We start from the raw sequence: 18656 nt of genomic DNA on the forward strand, positions 1-18656 counted from the left end.
TCTCAATGTGAATTCTTTGGAGTCTTTTCAAACTTCTATCCAAGGCTGCAGACTTCCATATTCCTATTGATAGAACTCTACCATTCCAGACATTCAAATATTTTGAAATAATTCTTGACTTCTGTTGCATAATTTATCTCGCCTTTCAGAAAGTTTTGTTTTCTGTATTTTCAAAGTATGTCCACAATCCCAAAACTTCTCACCCCTTCAATCCTAGTGCCTGGATTGAGCCACCATCATTACTTGCCTGAGTTACTGTATTAGATTCCTACAGATTCCCTGTTTCTGTAATTATTCCTCTATAGTTCATCTTTTAAAAAAATAAAAACCCAGAGAGGTCATTTAAAATGATGTATCAGGTTAAATCAGTATTCTGCCCCCAATCCTCCCATGACTCCATATTTTACTCAGAGTAAAAACTTAAACTCCTACAAAGATCTACTTGTCCCTCAGTGACCTTCCCCTGCTCATTTACTTCTTTTGGTGCCATGTTCTGATGCTTTACTTACTGCTCTTCAGCTGCACTGGATTTCTTTCTCTTCTTCAAACATATCAGGCATAATCCTACCCCAAGGCTTTTCAACTGGCTGTATCTCTATTTGTATTTTCCTTCTGCATATATGCATATAACTGACTCTCTCATGACCTTCAAGTCTTTGTCTATGTTTCACCTTTTAAGTAAGGCCTACCCCAATCATTTTATTTGGAATTTCATTCTGTCCCATAAACACTCTGGATTCTATTTTCTAGTTCTATTTTTTTCCCATAGCTTCTAACATCAGCTAATAGCATATATTTTACTTCATCGCAGAAAGTGATGCTCTTTTGAACAGCACTACTCTAGAATCTCCTATCAATAAAAAAAATTGAGTAACTCCCCTGGAGATTATATTCCTTTTTAGTCATCACCTTATCTATTTCTTCCCCTTAAAATTTCAACTTTTTGGAAATAATCTATGCCTATTATTCCAACATTTTTACCTCCCATTTCCTTCTCAACTTGAAATGATCTCCTTTTTCTAATGTGACAAAACTACTTTTATTAAATTTATTCATGACTTCTCTGTTGCTAAGTTTAGTGGAAATTGTTCAGTTTCATCTATATTGGCTTCTTAGGGTTTTTTTTTTTTTAATCCATGTCCCCATCTTTTTGAAACATCTTCTTCCCTTGGCTTTAGTGATGTGACATTCTGCAACCACTATTCCTCAGTATGCTTTTCCAACTTCTTTTATGTCAATAAACTATTAAATATTATTGTTCCTCAGACCTAAGAGCTCCTCTTTCTTTCATCTAGGCTTTAAACATTCTCAATTTACATTTTATTCCTAGATTTAGTTTCCATCCACATATCTAGGACTCTAATAGTTACATCTCCATTCAATAGAAGTCTTCTGATCACCTAAATTTTATATCATATTTCCTCCAACCCTCTTCATTTGATGACTGCTTTACTATTGCCTCATATTTCACACATACAAAATTGGACTCATCATCCCACTCTCTCTAACCTGCTCCTCTTCCAAGATTATCTTTCCAGACAATGAAACTGCAGTGCACCCATCTGCTTAGTCTAGAAACCTTTATCTTTATTCCCACATTCAGTGTATTAAGTTCTACTGGTTTCAGCTACTAAATATTTCTGAAATTTGGAAGCTTTTCAGCAGCTCTACAGTGAGCATCCTAATCAGAATTCCACATCTTCCCTAGAATTAGTCAACGTGACTCCCAGCATCCAATAGCCTCCTCTCTCCAATACACACACAGACACACACACACACCACACTGCAGCCAGAGTGCTGTCTTTGAAATGCAAATCGTATCATGCTTACAACCTTCAATGGTTTATCATTCACTTTAGAATAAAGTCCAGAATTCCTATTCCATAAATAACCTTTCCCTTCCCTACATATCAAGACTTTATTATAACTTTTCACCCTTGTTCACTTGGATCTAATACCTCTTCTTTCAACCATCTTTTAGTTCCTGGAATAACACAAGCTTATTCCCAAGTGTGGTACTCGAATAAAATACTGCTGTTTAAATTAATTTTCCCAACACTTCTTCATATGATTAAATGATACCTGTCCTTCGCATCTTTCCTTAACTATCACTTCACAGAAGTATTCTCCAACTCTGCAAATAGGTAATATCTTCTAATTATGCCTTCTCATTTCATCTTGTGCTTCTACTTCACACAATTTTAAATAAACAATTATTTTATTATATATTTTTATTATATGCCTGTCTTCTAGATAAGAGGGTAGGATTACTTTTATCTAGTTCATTTACTTTTGACCTAATACTGTTAAGTAGCCACTTCATAAACATGTATTAAATAAGTGCAAAAAATAAATAATTGAATAAGTGTGTTTATCTTTGTCCAGAAATTACCTGAGCAGATCACACTTGCTTCCATATTTAAACGACATGCAGTCTGTTTCCACTCCCATCGTATACAATCCCAGAGAGACGCTTCCCTTCCAGTGCAGCCAGAATTAGATATAAAGATGTGTAATGTTCTTTCTGTGAAATGAGGCTCTCTGTAGACCAAGATTGGAGACCCACATTCAAGTTGCCTGCAAACAACTTCAGCAATGTTTATTCCCCAGCTGTTAGCACACAGAATTCCCGAGGCACCCTGGACTTTCACCTCAACTCTTCCAGCACATCTGCTGCTTCCACCCACAAGCCTCAGCTCCATATCTGATGCATCTGAAACCAAATACCACAATGATTTTAGAGAAGCACTCTGTGTGAGACATTAAAGATTCTTATCCATTCACATACACTAACATAGACCAGTGGCCAAAAGTTGAGAGATTGTTCAGGTCCTGGCTTCACCAGTGTTTAATTTTATTTTGTACTTTCCTTCAAACTTAATTTTCCTTTTTATTGGATAAAAAATAAAATAACAAAAGTACACCAAGGTATGTTTCAAATCCATGAACATTTCTGGCTTATAAAGCAAGGATATAATTTCGCTTACAACATCTTATCAGAGACAGGATAAAAAATAATGTTACTCAATGGCCCTAATTCTTGCCTGAGTATTTGAAGAATTACATATTACATGTTAGATACCGAAGAGAATGTTAGGAAGTGGTGAAATAATTTAATGAAAAGGCGATTCCTCAAGGATCTAGAACTAGAAATACCATTTTACCCAGCCATCCCATTACTGGGTATATACCTAAAGGATTATAAATCATGCTGCTATAAAGACACATGCACACGTATGTTTATCATGGCACTATTCACAATAGTAAAGACTTGGAACCAACCCAAATGTCCCTCAGTGATAGACTGGATAAAGAAAATGTGACACATATACACCATGGAATGCTATGCAGCCATAAAAAAGGATGAGTTCACGTCCTTTGCAGGGACATGGATGAAGCTGGAAACCATCATTCTGAGCAAACTATCACAAGGACAGAAAACCAAACACCGCATGTTCTCACTCATAGGTGGGAATTGAACAATGAGAACACTTGGGCACAGAGTGGGGAACATCACACACCAGGGCCTGTCGTGAGGTGGGGAACGGGGGAGGGATAGCATTAGGAGAAATATCTAATGTAAATGACGAGTTAATGGGTGCAGCACACCAACATGGCACATGTATACATATGTAACAAACCTGCATGTTGTGTACATATACGCTAGAACTTAAAGTATAATAATAAAAAAAAAAGTCAAGGAAAAACTACATAGGGTTGTGATATTACCAAATCCAGAAAAATGGAGAAACTTGCCTATTAGTAATGCCAAATGAAGTAATTCTAAAAAGAAATTGGAGCTCAGGAAAAGAAAACATGAAATTCACTGTATGTGAGAAGAGGAGTAGGTGAGTTTTTTTTTTTTTTTTTTTTTAATGAAAAATGCTCAGCATCACTAATGATCAGGAAAATGCAAATCAAAACTACAATGCAACACCACCTTACTCCTGTAAGAATGGCCATAATCAAAAAATCAAAAAATCATAGATGTTTGCATGGATGCAGTGGAAAGGGAACACTTCTGCACTGCTGGTGGGAATGTAAACTAGTACAACCACTATGAAAAACAGAGTGAAGATTCTTTAAAGAACTAAAAGCAGAGCTACCATTTGATCCAGCAATCCTACTACTAGGTATCTACCCAGAGGAAAATAAGTCATTATCTGAAAAAGATACTTGCAAACGCCTGTTTATAGCAGCACAAATCACAATTGCAAAAATAATGAACCAGCCCAAATGCCCATCAGTCAACAAGTGGATAAAGAAACTGGTGTGTGTGTGTGTGTGTGTGTGTTATATACACACACATATATACACACATATATACACATATATATACACACACATATATATACACATATATATATGATGGAATACTACTTAGCCATAAAGAAGAATGAATTAATGGCATTCACAGCAACATGGATGGAATTGAAGACTATTATTCTAAGCGAAGTAACTCAGGAATGGAAAACCAAACATTGTATGTTCTCACTCATAAGTGGGGGCTAAGTTACGAGGATGCAAAGACATAATAATAATACAATGGACTTTGAGGACTCAGGGGAAAGGGTAGGAGGGGTTGAGGAATAAAAGACTACAAATTGGGTTCAGCGTATACTGCTTGGGTGATGGGTGCATCAAAATCTCACAAATCAAAACTGAAGAACTTACTCATGTAACCAATTACCACCTGTTTCTCCCAAAAACTTATGGAAATAAAAAACTTTTTTAAAAGGAGGAAAAAAAAGAATTAAATCAGAAAGTAATTCTGAGCCAAATTGAAAGAGTCAGCTCTTGAAGGAAATTTTTAGCAGTATTGATGTAAAATGAAATGAATCTAATTCTAGAAAGGTTACTTTATCTTTTTAGGACAGTTTGGTAGCTTTGAGCGTGCTGTGGCATAGTCTGTGAAACAAAAATAATATTGCCTGCTAATTTGAGAATATATCTAATTATACAAGAGTGTAATACTTCTTTATCTAATTAAAAACTATAAATGGTATCAGCTTGTTTTCTATTGTTTTAGTTAAAAATAAAAATTCATATTATTAAATGCCTATGTGATATCAAACTATTTTTCTACTTTATATACTACATTATCTTAATACATTTATTGACTTCCTAATGTTGACAGATCTGACATGTCAGAAAATCAACTCTGACTTTGTCTGACCAGCTCAAACCTGACCAAGTTACTTCCTATTGGCCTTGAGAAGAAGAAAAATATAATGAACATGGTCTAGAGGACCTGGAATGTCTGTCCTTTCCTGCCACTTCACCCCACTTCCTGCCTTATAAAACAGCTGAATGAAATTTTACTGCATTGGTTCTTTTGATATAATCTTGTGTAGACATGAGATGATTCTCTAAATAAAACTCTCATTCAGCAGAAAAATAGAGTTGCAATGTATTTCCATTTTAAGCCTATTCGTTACTCTGTGTCTCTGGAGCTCAGTGACAGGGTTTGTGAAACATGAGTTTCTGTTTGTAATTGGCAGGAGTTTCAAAACAATAATCGTGTGAGGGTGGCAGATCAGTCTTAGCAACTTTACCATAAAAGTAAAAAGAAATTTTTTAAAATGGGACTTATTGTAGGTACTGATGTTTAGAGAGCTCTAATTTTGTGTGTGGTGGCGGGGAGGGTGGGAAGAATAAACATATATATCTTGTAGGAATCTCTATCGAAATTGAGATTCCATGAAAGGGTGTCTAGAAACAGATGAACTTTCTTCCCTAAATGAACTACACTAAATATGGGGAAAAACATATTTCACTGCTTTGTAGCAACATATGTCCACTCTGAGAGAGAGTCTTAGATGGAAAAACAGGTGTTGTAGGTGATTCATCATAAAAAGATGACATCACATTGACTTTTAGTTTTTTCTGAATTAAAAAAATATATTTATATATAATTGTTTTATATACATAAGTATATATTTTATATACACAATTATATATTTTATATACACAATTATATATTTTATATATAATGGTTTTATATAGAATTGTTTATATATAATTGTTATAGATAATTGTTTTAAATATATATATACACACAGAGATATATATAATTCTCAATATATAAAACAATTATTACCAATAAGAAAGTCTGTAGTTTACAGTAACAGATATAAGCACAGAGAAGAAAGGTGTGGGTAGTTTCTACGGACTGGAGTTGGGTCCTGTGTTCAGGAACCCTCAACTGTCTTATTGAAAGACACACTGATACTCATGACTATGGAGAGAAGAACTTTCCCTTAAAAGAGAAGAGCTCAAGCGAGAGGCTTCAAGATGGTTGCTAGAGGCACCCAACACTCACCACCAAAAACGATCAAAACAGCAAGTAGATAATTTCACAACGAATAGTGTCTAAGATAGAACACTGGAATTCAGCAGGGAAGTGATAGGGAACAGATCCTTCTGAGGCACAGAGAGAGAAAGAAGTGAAGCAATTGTCTGGTTAGGATTGACTGGAAGCCTGGTAAGGATCCCCACTGTAGAAAAAGAATAAACAAGAGATTCCTAGCAGTCCACATTCCCACTGTGGGCCCTTGCAATCCTAGCCATGGGAGAGCCCCTCAGCTTCTGTGGGTTCTCAGACTAATATAGGGAGCTGCCTAGAGTTTGCACAATAGCATTGTTCCAGAGGGGAAGTTTATGCTGAGTCCTACATCCCAATCCCAAATCCCAAGAACCAAGTAACTGCAGCATGGCACCATTTTGAGAGTCCAGCTCCCACAAGATTGCATCCTGTCCTGGGCCTACATCTTTGCAAGTCTAGAACCCCACTGATATCCTCCTTCGTCCATCCGGAGGGCTGCAGTGGTGCCATGCTGGCTGGACTGGCAGTGTATCTAGGTCCCGGCCATCTATTATGCACAGTGTCTCACACACTGGGAAATGGGTAGTTCACAGAGGAGTTCCCCCATGATGAAGAGAGCTGAAGCATGTCTCCCCAGAGCCTGAGAGCCACCTGCCTGGGGTCACTATCACTGATAGCAGCCTCACTTCCTCACAGCAGCAGGGACACTGTGCACTTGCATGAGCCTTCAGTGAGCCTGAAAATGGCTTGCCAGGATGCCATACAAGGACCTACATGGAGGCTTGCCCCACCTGCTACCACCTAAGCATGCCACTCAATGGCCTGTAAATTGCCCCATTCCACTCATCATATCCTGACCCTGTGTGCAACATCAGTAGCCTTGAGGACAGACCTGCACTGCTGGGTGCCACCACCGCCTCCAGCACCCACCTACATGTGCCACCTGGGGGCTTGGAGAATTGCCTGCCCAGCACTGCTAGCACCAGTGTATACCAGCTTGGAACCTGAGAGTTGGCCTGCCACCACTACTGCCGTTGGGGACACCGTGCATGTTACCTAGGGGCCTGAGAACTTTCCCACCTGCCTAACCCAATGCTGCCACTGCTGGTAGACAAGCAAGCCACCTGGAAGCCCAAGAATTGACCCACCTAGATCAGCTCACATTGGTGCTTGCATGTGACACCTAGGGTCCCATGGACAGGCATGCTCAGCCTGCTACCACCACCACTGAGACCCAAGGACTGGCTTGTCTGATATCCTTATTCTTAGCAAAGCTTCACAACAGCCTTAACTAATAAATATAGTCTAAGCCAAAGAGGAAATCCCAGACACTCTTGACACTGATTACCACTGAAGAAATCATGGAGATTACACTAGAGCATGTACCCAGGATCAAAGATAAACTGTCCTACTCAACCAACACTATAGATATATCTATAACAAAAAGTTTTCCTCCATGAAAGCCAACCCCAAAATTCGAAAGCAATGATTGTTATACCAGATGCACAGATATCAATGATATCAACACAGTGAAACCCCATCTCTACAAAAAACTACAAAAATTGGCTGGGTATGATGGTGCATGCCTGTGGTCCCAGCTACTTGGGGGACTGAGGTGACAGGATTGCTTGAGCCCTGGAGGTCGAGGCTGCAGTGAGCTGAGATTGTGCCACTCCACCCTAGCCTAGATATCAATGTCAGGATATCAATGTCAGGACACAAGAAACATAAAAAGGCAAGGAAACATGACACCTTCAAAGGAACACAATAATTTCTCCAGCAACACATTTCAGCAAAAATAAAATTGATAAACTGCCTGAAAATAATTTTAACTAATGATATTAAAGAATTTCAGTGAAACACACACACAAAAAAACACAGATAAATAATACAAATAAATTAGAAAAACAATTTAAGATATTAATGAGAAATTCAACAAAGAGATAGAAATCATAAAAAAGAAACAGAAACCATGGAACTAAATAATTCAATGAAAAACATAAAAAATACAATCAAATAAAGCAGAAGAAAGAATTGCAGAACTTGAAGATAAGTCTTTGAAATAACCTAGTAAAAGAAAAAGAAAGAATTTTTTTTTTAATTAAAAAACCTTTGCAACACATGGGACTCCATAAGGTGACCAAATATTTGGATTTTGGGTATTCCCAAATACCCAAAAGAAGGAGAAGAGATGGATAATGGCATAGAAAACTTATTTAATAAAATAATAGCTGAAACTTTCAAAGTTTTAAAAGATACTTAGATATCCAGATATAAGAAGTTGAAAGATGTCCAAATAGCTACACCTCCTCCCACAAAATGTATTCTCCAAAGCACATTATAGTCAAACTGTGACAAGCCCAAGATAAAAAAGTGTTAAACACAACAGGAAAAAAACGGCCACTCATGTGCAAGGAAACCCAGATCAGATGAATAGGGGATTTCCCAGCAGAAATCTTACAGGCCAGGAAAGAAAGGTATTGTGTATTCAAAGTGCTAAAAGAAAAAAATGCCAGCCTAAAATACAATACCCAGCAAAGCTATCGTTCCAAAGTGAAGGAGATATAAGGTCTTTCCCAGATAAGCAAAACACGAGGAAATTCATCACCACTAGATTGGTCCTACAAGAAACACTTATGGAAATCTATATCTGGAAGTGTATATCATCATGAAACCATATGAGAGTATAAAACTCACTAAGCAGACAAATGAGAAAAAAAGGATCCAAGTGTTACCACCATAGAAAACCACAAAACAGCAATAATAAATAAGAGAGAAGAAAATAAAGGATATATAAAACAACAAAAAACAATGAATAAAATGACAGAAATAAGTCCTTATACCTATCAACAATAACCTTGAATGTAAATTAATTAAACTGTCCACTTAAAAGATATAGATTGGCTGAACGGATAAAAAAAAAAAATGACCCAAATATATGTGGCCTAGAAGAAAATGACTTCAACTGTGAAAATAGACATAGACTGAAAGTGAAGAAATGGACAAAGATATTCCATGGAAATGAAAACCAAAAGCAAGTAGAAAAGTAGAAATAGCTATACTTACATCAGATAAAGTGAACTTTAAGTTAAAAACTGTAAAAAAAACCAACAAAGATAATCATCATATACAGATAAATTGATCAATTTATTAAGAGGCTATAACAATTCTAAATACATATACACCCAACAATGAAGCATTCAGACATATAAAGCAGATATTATTAGACCTGGAGGGGGAGAGTGACTCAAATACAATAATAATTGACACTTCAACTATTTATCTCAATATTGAAGATATCGTCTAGACAGAAAACCAGTAAAGAAACATCAGATGAAACTAGACTTTAGACCAAATGTACTTAATGGACATTTACAGACTATTTCATTCAACAGCTGTAGAATATACATTCTTTACATCAGCACATAAAACGTTTTCCAGAATAGACCATATTCAAGGCCACAAAACAAGTCTCAACAAATTTTTAAAAATCAAAATTATATAAAGTATCTTATCAGACCACAATGGAACAAAATTGGAAATCAATTACAAGGTAAATTTTGGAAACTAAAAATACATGGAAATTAAACAACATGCTCCTGAATGATCACTGAGTTAATTAAGAAATTAAGAAGGAAATGACAATATTTCTTGAAACAAATGAAAATAGAAACACAACATACCAAAGCCTATAGGATACACCAATAGCACAATTAAGAAGGAATTTATAGCAATAAACAAAGCAAAAAGGTAGGAAAATTTCAAATAAACAATCTAATGATGCATCATAACACGCTAGGAAAGCAAGACCAAACCAAACCCAAAATGTGTAGGAGGAAAGAAATAATACAGATCAGTGCAGAATTAAACAAAATAGAGCCTAAAAACCAATACAATCAATGAAACAAAAAGTTGACTTTTTGAAAAGATAAGATCAAACTTTTGCTTAAAGAAGAGCAAAGATTCAAATAAAAATCACAAACTAAAAGAGAAACATTACAACTGATACCACAGAAACACAAAAGATTATCAGAGACAAGTATGAGCAACAATATACTCACAAACTGGTAAATCTAGAAGAAAGGATAAATTCCTGAACACATACAATCTGCCCAAGATTAATCAAGGAAGAAATAGGAATCCTGAACAGATCAGTCATGACTAATGAGATTAAATCAGTAATAAAAAGTCTCCAGACAATGGAAACCCTAGGACTAGATGGCTTTACTGCAGACTTCTATCAAACTAATAAAGAAAATCTAACATCAATTCTTTTCAAACTATTCCAAAAAATCAAAGAGGAGGGCATTCTTCCAAACTCATCCTATGAGGCCAGTATTACCCTGATACCAAAACCAGAAAAGGAAGCAACAGAAAGAGAAACATACAGGCCAATATCCTTGATGAACATAGATATAAAAACCCTCAACAAAATACCAGCAAGCCAAATCTGCCAACACTTAAAAAAATATATATATATACTATGGTCAAGTGGGATTTAGTCCAGGCATGCAAGCATGATTGAACATATGCAAATCAATAAAAGTGATACGTTATATCAACAGAATGAATGACAAAAACCATATGATCATCTCAATAAATGTAGAAAAAGCATTTGAAAAAATTCAACATCCCTTCATAATAAAAACTCTCAATTAGGCATAGAAGGAACATACCTCAACATGAGAAAGGCCATATAGGACAAGCCCACAACTAACATTATAATGAATGGGGAAAAGCTGAAAGTCTTACCTATAAGAACTGGAAAAAGACAAGGATGCCCACTTTCACCACTGTTATTTAATATAGTACTAGAAGTCCTAGCCAGAGCAATCAGACAAGAGAAAGAAATAAAAGGCATCCAAATCAGAAAAGGGAAAATCAAATTGTCCATCTTTGCAGATGACATGATTGAATATTTAGAAAAACCTTAAGACTCCATCAAAAAATCTCTTAGAACTAATACACAAATACAGCAAAGTTACAGCATACAAAATCAACATACAAAAGTGAGCAACATTTCTATACACCAATAACAAACTACGGAGAAAGACACCAAGAAGGCAATCTTATTTGCAATAGCCACAAAAAAGAATAAAATAAAATATCTAGGAATACATTTAACCAAGGAGGTGAAAGACTTCTACGATGAAAACTATAAAACATTGATGAATGCAATTAAGGAAGACACAAACAAATGAAATGAAGAGACACCTCATGCTTTTTGATTGGAAGAATTAATATTATTAAAATGATCATACTACATGATATAGTTTGGATGTTTACCCCTCCAAATCTCATGTTGAAATTTGATTCTCAATGTCAGAGGTGAGGTCTAATGGGTGGTGTTTGCCTCCTGGTGGTGGATTGCTCATGGTTGCCTTGGGGCCATCCTTTTGGTAATGAGTGAGTTGTCACTCTATTAGTTCTCTTGATATCTGGCTGTTAAAAAGAGCCTGGTACCTTCTCTTCTTTCATCATGTGATGTTGGCTCCCCTTCCCCTTTTGCCATGCTACCTGAGGACCTCACCAGAGGCAGATGCTGATGCCATGCTTGTTCAGTAGTAAGACTGTGAGCCAAATAAATCTCTTTTCTTTATAAATTACCCAGCCTCAAGTATTCCTTTATAGCAATGCAAATGTACTAAGACACTACCCAGAACCTGAATAACCACAGCAACCCTGAGCAAGAAGAATAAAGTTTGAGGCACATCATACTATCTACCTTCAAAATACACTACAAAGCTACAGTAACCAAAACAGCCTGCTATTTGGTATGAAACAGACACATGGACCAATTAAACAGAATAGAGAACCTAGAAATAAGTCCATGTATTTGTAGTTGACTGATTTTTGACAAAAGGCACCAAGAACATACATCGAGAGAAGGATCCCTCTTCAACAAATGATGCTGGGAAGACTGGATATCCACATGAAGAATGAAACCATACCCCTCTCTCACCATACATATAAATCAAAGGAAAATGGATTAAATACTTAAATATAACACCTCAACCTATAAAACTACTAGAAGAAAACATTGAGAAAATACTCCAAGACATTGATGGGCAAATATTTTATAGCTAAGATTTCAAAAACACAGGCATCAAAACCAAAAGGAGACAAACTTTTAGACAAACTAAAAAGCTTCTACACAGGAAAGGAAACAACAGAGTGAAAAGACAACCTGATGAATAGGAGAAAATATTTGCAAACAAACTCTTCATCTAACAGAGTGCTAATATCCAGAATATTTTAAAACTTGAATAACTTGACAGGAAAACAAAACAAACAACCCTATTACAAAGTGGGTAGGCTGGGCATGGTGGCTTATGCCTAGAATTCCAGCATTTTGGGAGGCCAAGGAGGGCAGATCACTTGAGCCGGGGAGATTGAGACCAGCCTGGGCAACACAGTGAAACCCCATCTCTACAAAAAACTACAAAGATTGGCTGGGTATGATGGTGCATGCCTGTGGTCCCAGCTACTTGGGGGACTGAGGTGACAGGATTGCTTGAGCCCTGGAGGTCGAGGCTGCAGTGAGCTGAGATTGTGCCACTCCACCCTAGCCTAGACAACAGAGTGAGATCCAGTTTCAAAAAAAAAAAAAAAAAAAAAAAAAAGGCGGGGGTGGAAGCAAAGGTTATAAAGGTTACGAATAGACATTTCTTAAAATAAGATAACAATATGGAGATTTCTCAAAAACTAAAAATAGAACTTAATCATATGATCCAGAAATCCTATTTATCCAAAGGAAAGGAAATCAGTATACCAAAAGAATACCTCCATATTGTTGCAAATCATTGAATGTCATTCTTTTTTGTCTGAATAGTACTCCTTTGTGTATATGCACATTTTCCTTATCCATTCATCTGTTGATGGACGCTTAGATTGCTTCCAAATCTTAGCAATTGTAAACAGTGCTGCAACAGACATAGGAGTGCAGATATCTCTTTGATATATTGATTTCCTTTTGGGGGGTATATACCCAGCAATGGGATTGCTGAATCACATGGTAGCCCAATTTTTAGTTTTGCAGGGAACCTCCAAACTGTTCCCCATAGTGGTTGTACTAATTTACATTCTCATCAACAGTGTTCAAGTGTTCCCTTTTCTCCACATCCTCACCAGCATTTGCTATTGCCTGTCTTTTGGATATAAACCATTTAACTGGGGTAATATGATATCTCATTGTATTTTTGATTTGCACTTCTCTGATGATCAATGATGTTGAGCACCTTTTCCTATGCCTATTATGTTAAGTGAAACAAGCCAGGTACAAGAAGGCAAACATCGCATACTCTCACTTATTTCTGGGATCTAAAAATCAAAACAATTGAACTCATGGACATAGAGAGTAGAAGGATGTTTATCAGAGGCTGGGAAGGGTAATGGGTGGCTGGGGAGAAGGTGGGGATGGTGAATGGGTACAAAAAAAAAAACAGAAAAAATGAATAAGACCTCCTATTGATAGCACAATTGGGTGACTATAGTCAATAATAACTTAATTGCATATTTTTAAATAAGTTTAAAAATGTAACTGGATTGCTTTATGTAAAGAATGTAACACAAAGGATAAATGCTTGAGGGAATGGAAACCTATTCTCCTCAGTGTGCTTATTTCTCATTGCACACCTGTATCAGAATATCTCATGTACTCCATAAATATATATACCTAGCATGTCCCCACAGACATTTAAAAAAAAATTTTAAAAATTAAAAAACAAAGGAATAACTGTACCCCCATGTTTCTTGCAGCACTATTCACAATAGCCAAGATATGAAATCAACCTAAGTGTCCATCAAAGGATGAATGAATAATTAAACATGGTGTGTATATATACACACACACACACACACACACACACACACACATACACACAATGGAATACTATTCAGTCCCCCTAAAAATGAAATGTTACTATTTGCAGCAACATGGATGGCCTGGATGATATTACGTTATGCAGAATAAGCCAGGCACAGAAAGACAAATATCACATGTTCTTACTCATATATGCGAGCTAAAAAAGTCATCTAATGGAGACAGAGAGTAAATGATAGTTACCAGAGGCTGAGAAGGGTGTGTGTATGGTGGGTGGGCAGGATGAGGAGAGGTTAATAGGTCCAAACATACAGTTAAACAGAAGGAATAAGTAAGTTCTCATGTTCAATAGCACAGTAGGGTGACTATAGTTAAAAATAATATATTGTATATTTTTAAATAGCTAGAAGAGAAGATGTGAAATGTTATCAATACAAAGAAATGATAAATATTTGAAGAGAAGGATATCCTAAGTACCCTGACTTGATCATTTACACTCATGCAGCATTCCATGCTTGAGTTAAAATGTCACATGTACTCCATAAATATGTACACACATTATAGATCAGTAAAAATAATAAAAAGAGAATAGTGCATTGGAAGAACAAGCTTCCAGAAAACAACAGGAAAATTCAAATTGGAAGATCTCTGAAGAAAGATTGTGACTATTTGTAAATCGTAACTCTATGTCTACCTACATTAAAAGGGAGAATAGAATTATGAAAGTTTAAAAGGAAAATTTCAAATTTATATCAGAGCTTAATGATTCTTTAAAATTTAATTTAATATCTTATCCACTCATCTTAGAAATAATGTACAGACTAAGGAATAAATATGTTGAAAACAAGGAAGCCCAAAGACCAATGATGTATCTGAGTCAGGGAATCCAACTCTTTTAAAAATTTTACTACATGGGTAGTTGTATATCAAATTTTTCTTTGTACCATTTTACAGTTGTCTAATAAAAAGTTTCATCTTAGAGAAGGAATCTACAAGGCAATTCTTGACATCTTTAAAATTATGTAAAGGACGGCCAAATAGGAACAGCTCCAGTCTGCAGCTCCCAGTGTGATCAACGCAGAAGACAGGTGATTTCTGCATTTCCAACTGAGCCTCCGCTGTTGATACCCAGGCAAACAGGGTCTTCAGTGGACCTCCAGCAAACTCCAGCAGGCCTGCAGCTGAGGGACCTGACTGTTAGAAGGATAACTAACAAACAGAAAGGAATACTATCAACATCAACAAACAGGATAACCATACCAAAACCTCATCTGTAGGTCACCAACATCAAAGACCAAAGGTAGATAAAACTGCAAAGATGGGGAGGAACCAGAGCAGCAAAGTAGAGAATTCTAAAAACCAGAGTGCCTCTCCTCCAAAGGATCGCAGCTCCCCACCAGCAACGGAACAAAGCTGGACAGAGAATGGATTTGATGAGCTGACAGAAGTAGGCTTCAGAAGGTCTGTAATAACAAACTTCTCCGAGCTAAAGGGGCATGTTCTAACCCATGGCAAGGAAGCTTAAAAACCTTGAAAAAAGGTTAGACGAATGGCTAACTAGAATAAACAGTGTAGAGAAGACCTTAAATGACCTGATGGAGCTGAAAACCATGGCACGAGAACTTTGTGATGCATGCACAAGCTTCAATAGCCAATTCAATCAAGTGGAAGAAAGGATATCAGTGATTAAAGACTTTAACAAAGACTCAAGACCCATCAGTGTGCTGAATTAAGGAGACCCATCACCTTCAGAGACACACATAGGCTTAAAATAAAGGAGTGGAGGAAGATCTAACAAGCAAATGGAAATGGAATGCAAAACAACAACAACAACAAAAAAAAAACCCAGGGTTGCAAACCTAGTCTCTGATAAAACAGACTTTACACCAACAAAGATCAAAAGAGACAAAGAAGGCCATTACATAATGGTAAAGGGATCAATTCAACAAGAAGAGCTAACTATCCTAAATATATATGCACAAAATACAGGAGCACCCAGATTCATAAAACAAGTCCTTAGAGACCTAACAAGAGATTTAGACTCCCACACAATATTAATGGGAGACTTTAACACCCCACTGTCAATATTAGACAGATCAACGAGACAGAAAGTTAACAAGGATATCCAGGACTTGAACTCAGCTCTACACCAAGAAGACCTAATAGACATCTACAGAACTTTCCACAGCAAATCAACAGAGTATACATTCTTCTCAGCATCAGATCACACTTATTCTAAAATTGACCAAATAATTGGAAGTAAAGCATTCCTCAGCAAATGTAAAAGAACAGAAATCACAACCAACAGTCTCTCAGACCACAGCTCAATCAAATTAGAACTGAGGATTAAGAAACTCACACAAACCCACACAACTACATGGAAACTGAACAACATTCTCCCGAATGATTACTGGGTAAATAACAAAATGAAGGCAAAAATAAAGATGTTCTTTCAAACCAATGAGAAAAAAGACACAATATACCAGAATCTCTGGGACACATTTAAAGCAGTGTGCAGAGGGAAATTTATAGCACTAAATGCCCACAAGAGAAAGCAGGAAAGATCTAAAATCAACACCCTAATATCACGGTTAAAAGAACTAGAGAAGCAAGAGCAAACAAATTCAAAAGCTAGCAGAAGAAACAACCAAGATTAGAGCAGAACTGAAGGAGATAGAGACACAAAAAACCCTTAAAAAAATCAATGAATCCAGAAGTTGGTTTTTCAAAAAGATCAACAAAGTTGATAGACCGTTAGCAAAACTAATAAAGAAGAGAGAAGAATCAAATAGATGCGATAGAAAATGACAAAGGGAATATCACCACCAATCCCACAGAAATACAAACTACCATCAGAGAATACTATAAATACCTCTATGCAAATAAAATAGAAAATCCAGAAGAAATGGATAAATTCCTGGACACATACACCCTCCCAAGACTTAAACCAGGAAGAAGTTGAATCTCAATAAACCAATACCCGGCTCTGAAATTGAGGCAATAATTAATAGCCTACCAACCAAAAAAAAAAATCCAAGAGACAGATTCACAGCCGAATTCTACCAGAGGTAAAAAGAGGGGCTGGTACCATTCCTTCTGAAACTAATCTAATCAATAGAAAAAGAAGGAATCCTCCCTAACTCATTTTATGCAGCCAACATCATCCTGATACCAAAGCCTGGCAGAGACATAACAAAAAAAAGAGAATTTTAAACCAATATCCCTGATGAACATCGACGCGAAAACCTTCAATAAAATACCGGCAAACTGAATCCAGTAGCACAACAAAAAGTCTGTCCACCACGATCAAGTTGGCTTCATCCCTGGGATGCAAGGCTGGTTCAACATACTCAATTCAATAAACGTAATCCACATAAACAGAACCAATGACAAAAACCACATGATTATCTCAATAGATGCAGAAAAGGCCTTTGGCAAAATTCAACACTGCTTCATGCTAAAAACTCTCAATAAACTAGGTAATGATGGAACACATCTCAAAATAATAAGAGCTATTTATGACAAACCCATAGCCAATATCATACTGAATGGGCAAAAGCTGGAAGCATCCCCTTTGAAAACCAGCACAAGACAAGGATGCTCTCTCTCACCACTCCTATTCAACATAGTATTGGAAGTTCTGGCCAGGGCAATCAGGCAAGAGAAAGAAATAAAGTGTATTCAATTAGGAAAAGAGGAAGTCAAATTGTCCCTGTTTGCAGATGACATGATTGTATATTTAGAAAACCCCATCATCTCAGCCCAAAATCTCCTTAAACTGATAAGCAACTTCAGCAAAGTCTCAGGATACAAAATCAATGTTCAAAAACCGCAAGCATTCCTATACACAAATAACAGAAAAACAGAGACCTAAATCATGAGGGAACTCCCATTGACAATTGCTACAAAGAGAATATAATACCTACGAATCCAACTTACAAGGGATGTGAAGGACTTCTTCAAGGAGAACGATAAACCACTGCTTAATGAAATAAAAGAGGACACAAACAAATGGAAGAACATTCCATGCTCATGGATTGGAAGAATCAATATCATGAAAATGGCCATACTGCCCAAGGTAATTTATGGATTCAATGCCTTCCCCATTAAGCTACCAATGACTTTCTTCACAGAATTGGAAAAAACTACTTTAAAGTTCATATGGAACAACAACAACAACAACAACAAAAAACCCACATAGCCAAGACAATCCTAAGCAAAAAGAACAAAGCTGGAGGCATCATGCTACCTGACTTCAAACTATACTATAAGGCTACATTAACCAAAACAGCATGGCACTGGTGCCAAAGCAGATATATAGACCAATGGAACAGAACAGAGGCCTCAGAAATACCACCACACATCTACAACCATCTGATCTTTAACAAACCTGACAAAAACAAGAAATGGGGAAAGGATTCCCTATTTAATAAATGATGCTAGGAAAACTGGCTAGCCATATGTAGAAAGCTGAAACTGGATCCCTTCCTTACACCTCATACAAAAATT

General features: G+C 36.5%; 1 protein-coding gene across 2 annotated transcripts in view; it reads right to left on the reverse strand.

The window, feature by feature from the left end:
- Positions 1-18656, reverse strand: part of CD163L1 (CD163 molecule like 1) — an 82304-nt gene that overhangs the window by 22514 nt on the left and 41134 nt on the right. For both annotated transcript variants that reach the window (XM_050749516.1, XM_050749515.1), the window contains one exon: positions 2393-2713. In XM_050749516.1, the coding sequence (XP_050605473.1) occupies positions 2393-2713 (321 nt within the window). The remainder of the gene's footprint in view (positions 1-2392; positions 2714-18656) is intronic.

The sequence above is a fragment of the Macaca thibetana genome, chromosome 11 (genome assembly GCF_024542745.1).
Source record: "Macaca thibetana thibetana isolate TM-01 chromosome 11, ASM2454274v1, whole genome shotgun sequence".
In the NCBI taxonomy this organism is placed as follows: Eukaryota; Metazoa; Chordata; class Mammalia; order Primates; family Cercopithecidae; genus Macaca; species Macaca thibetana.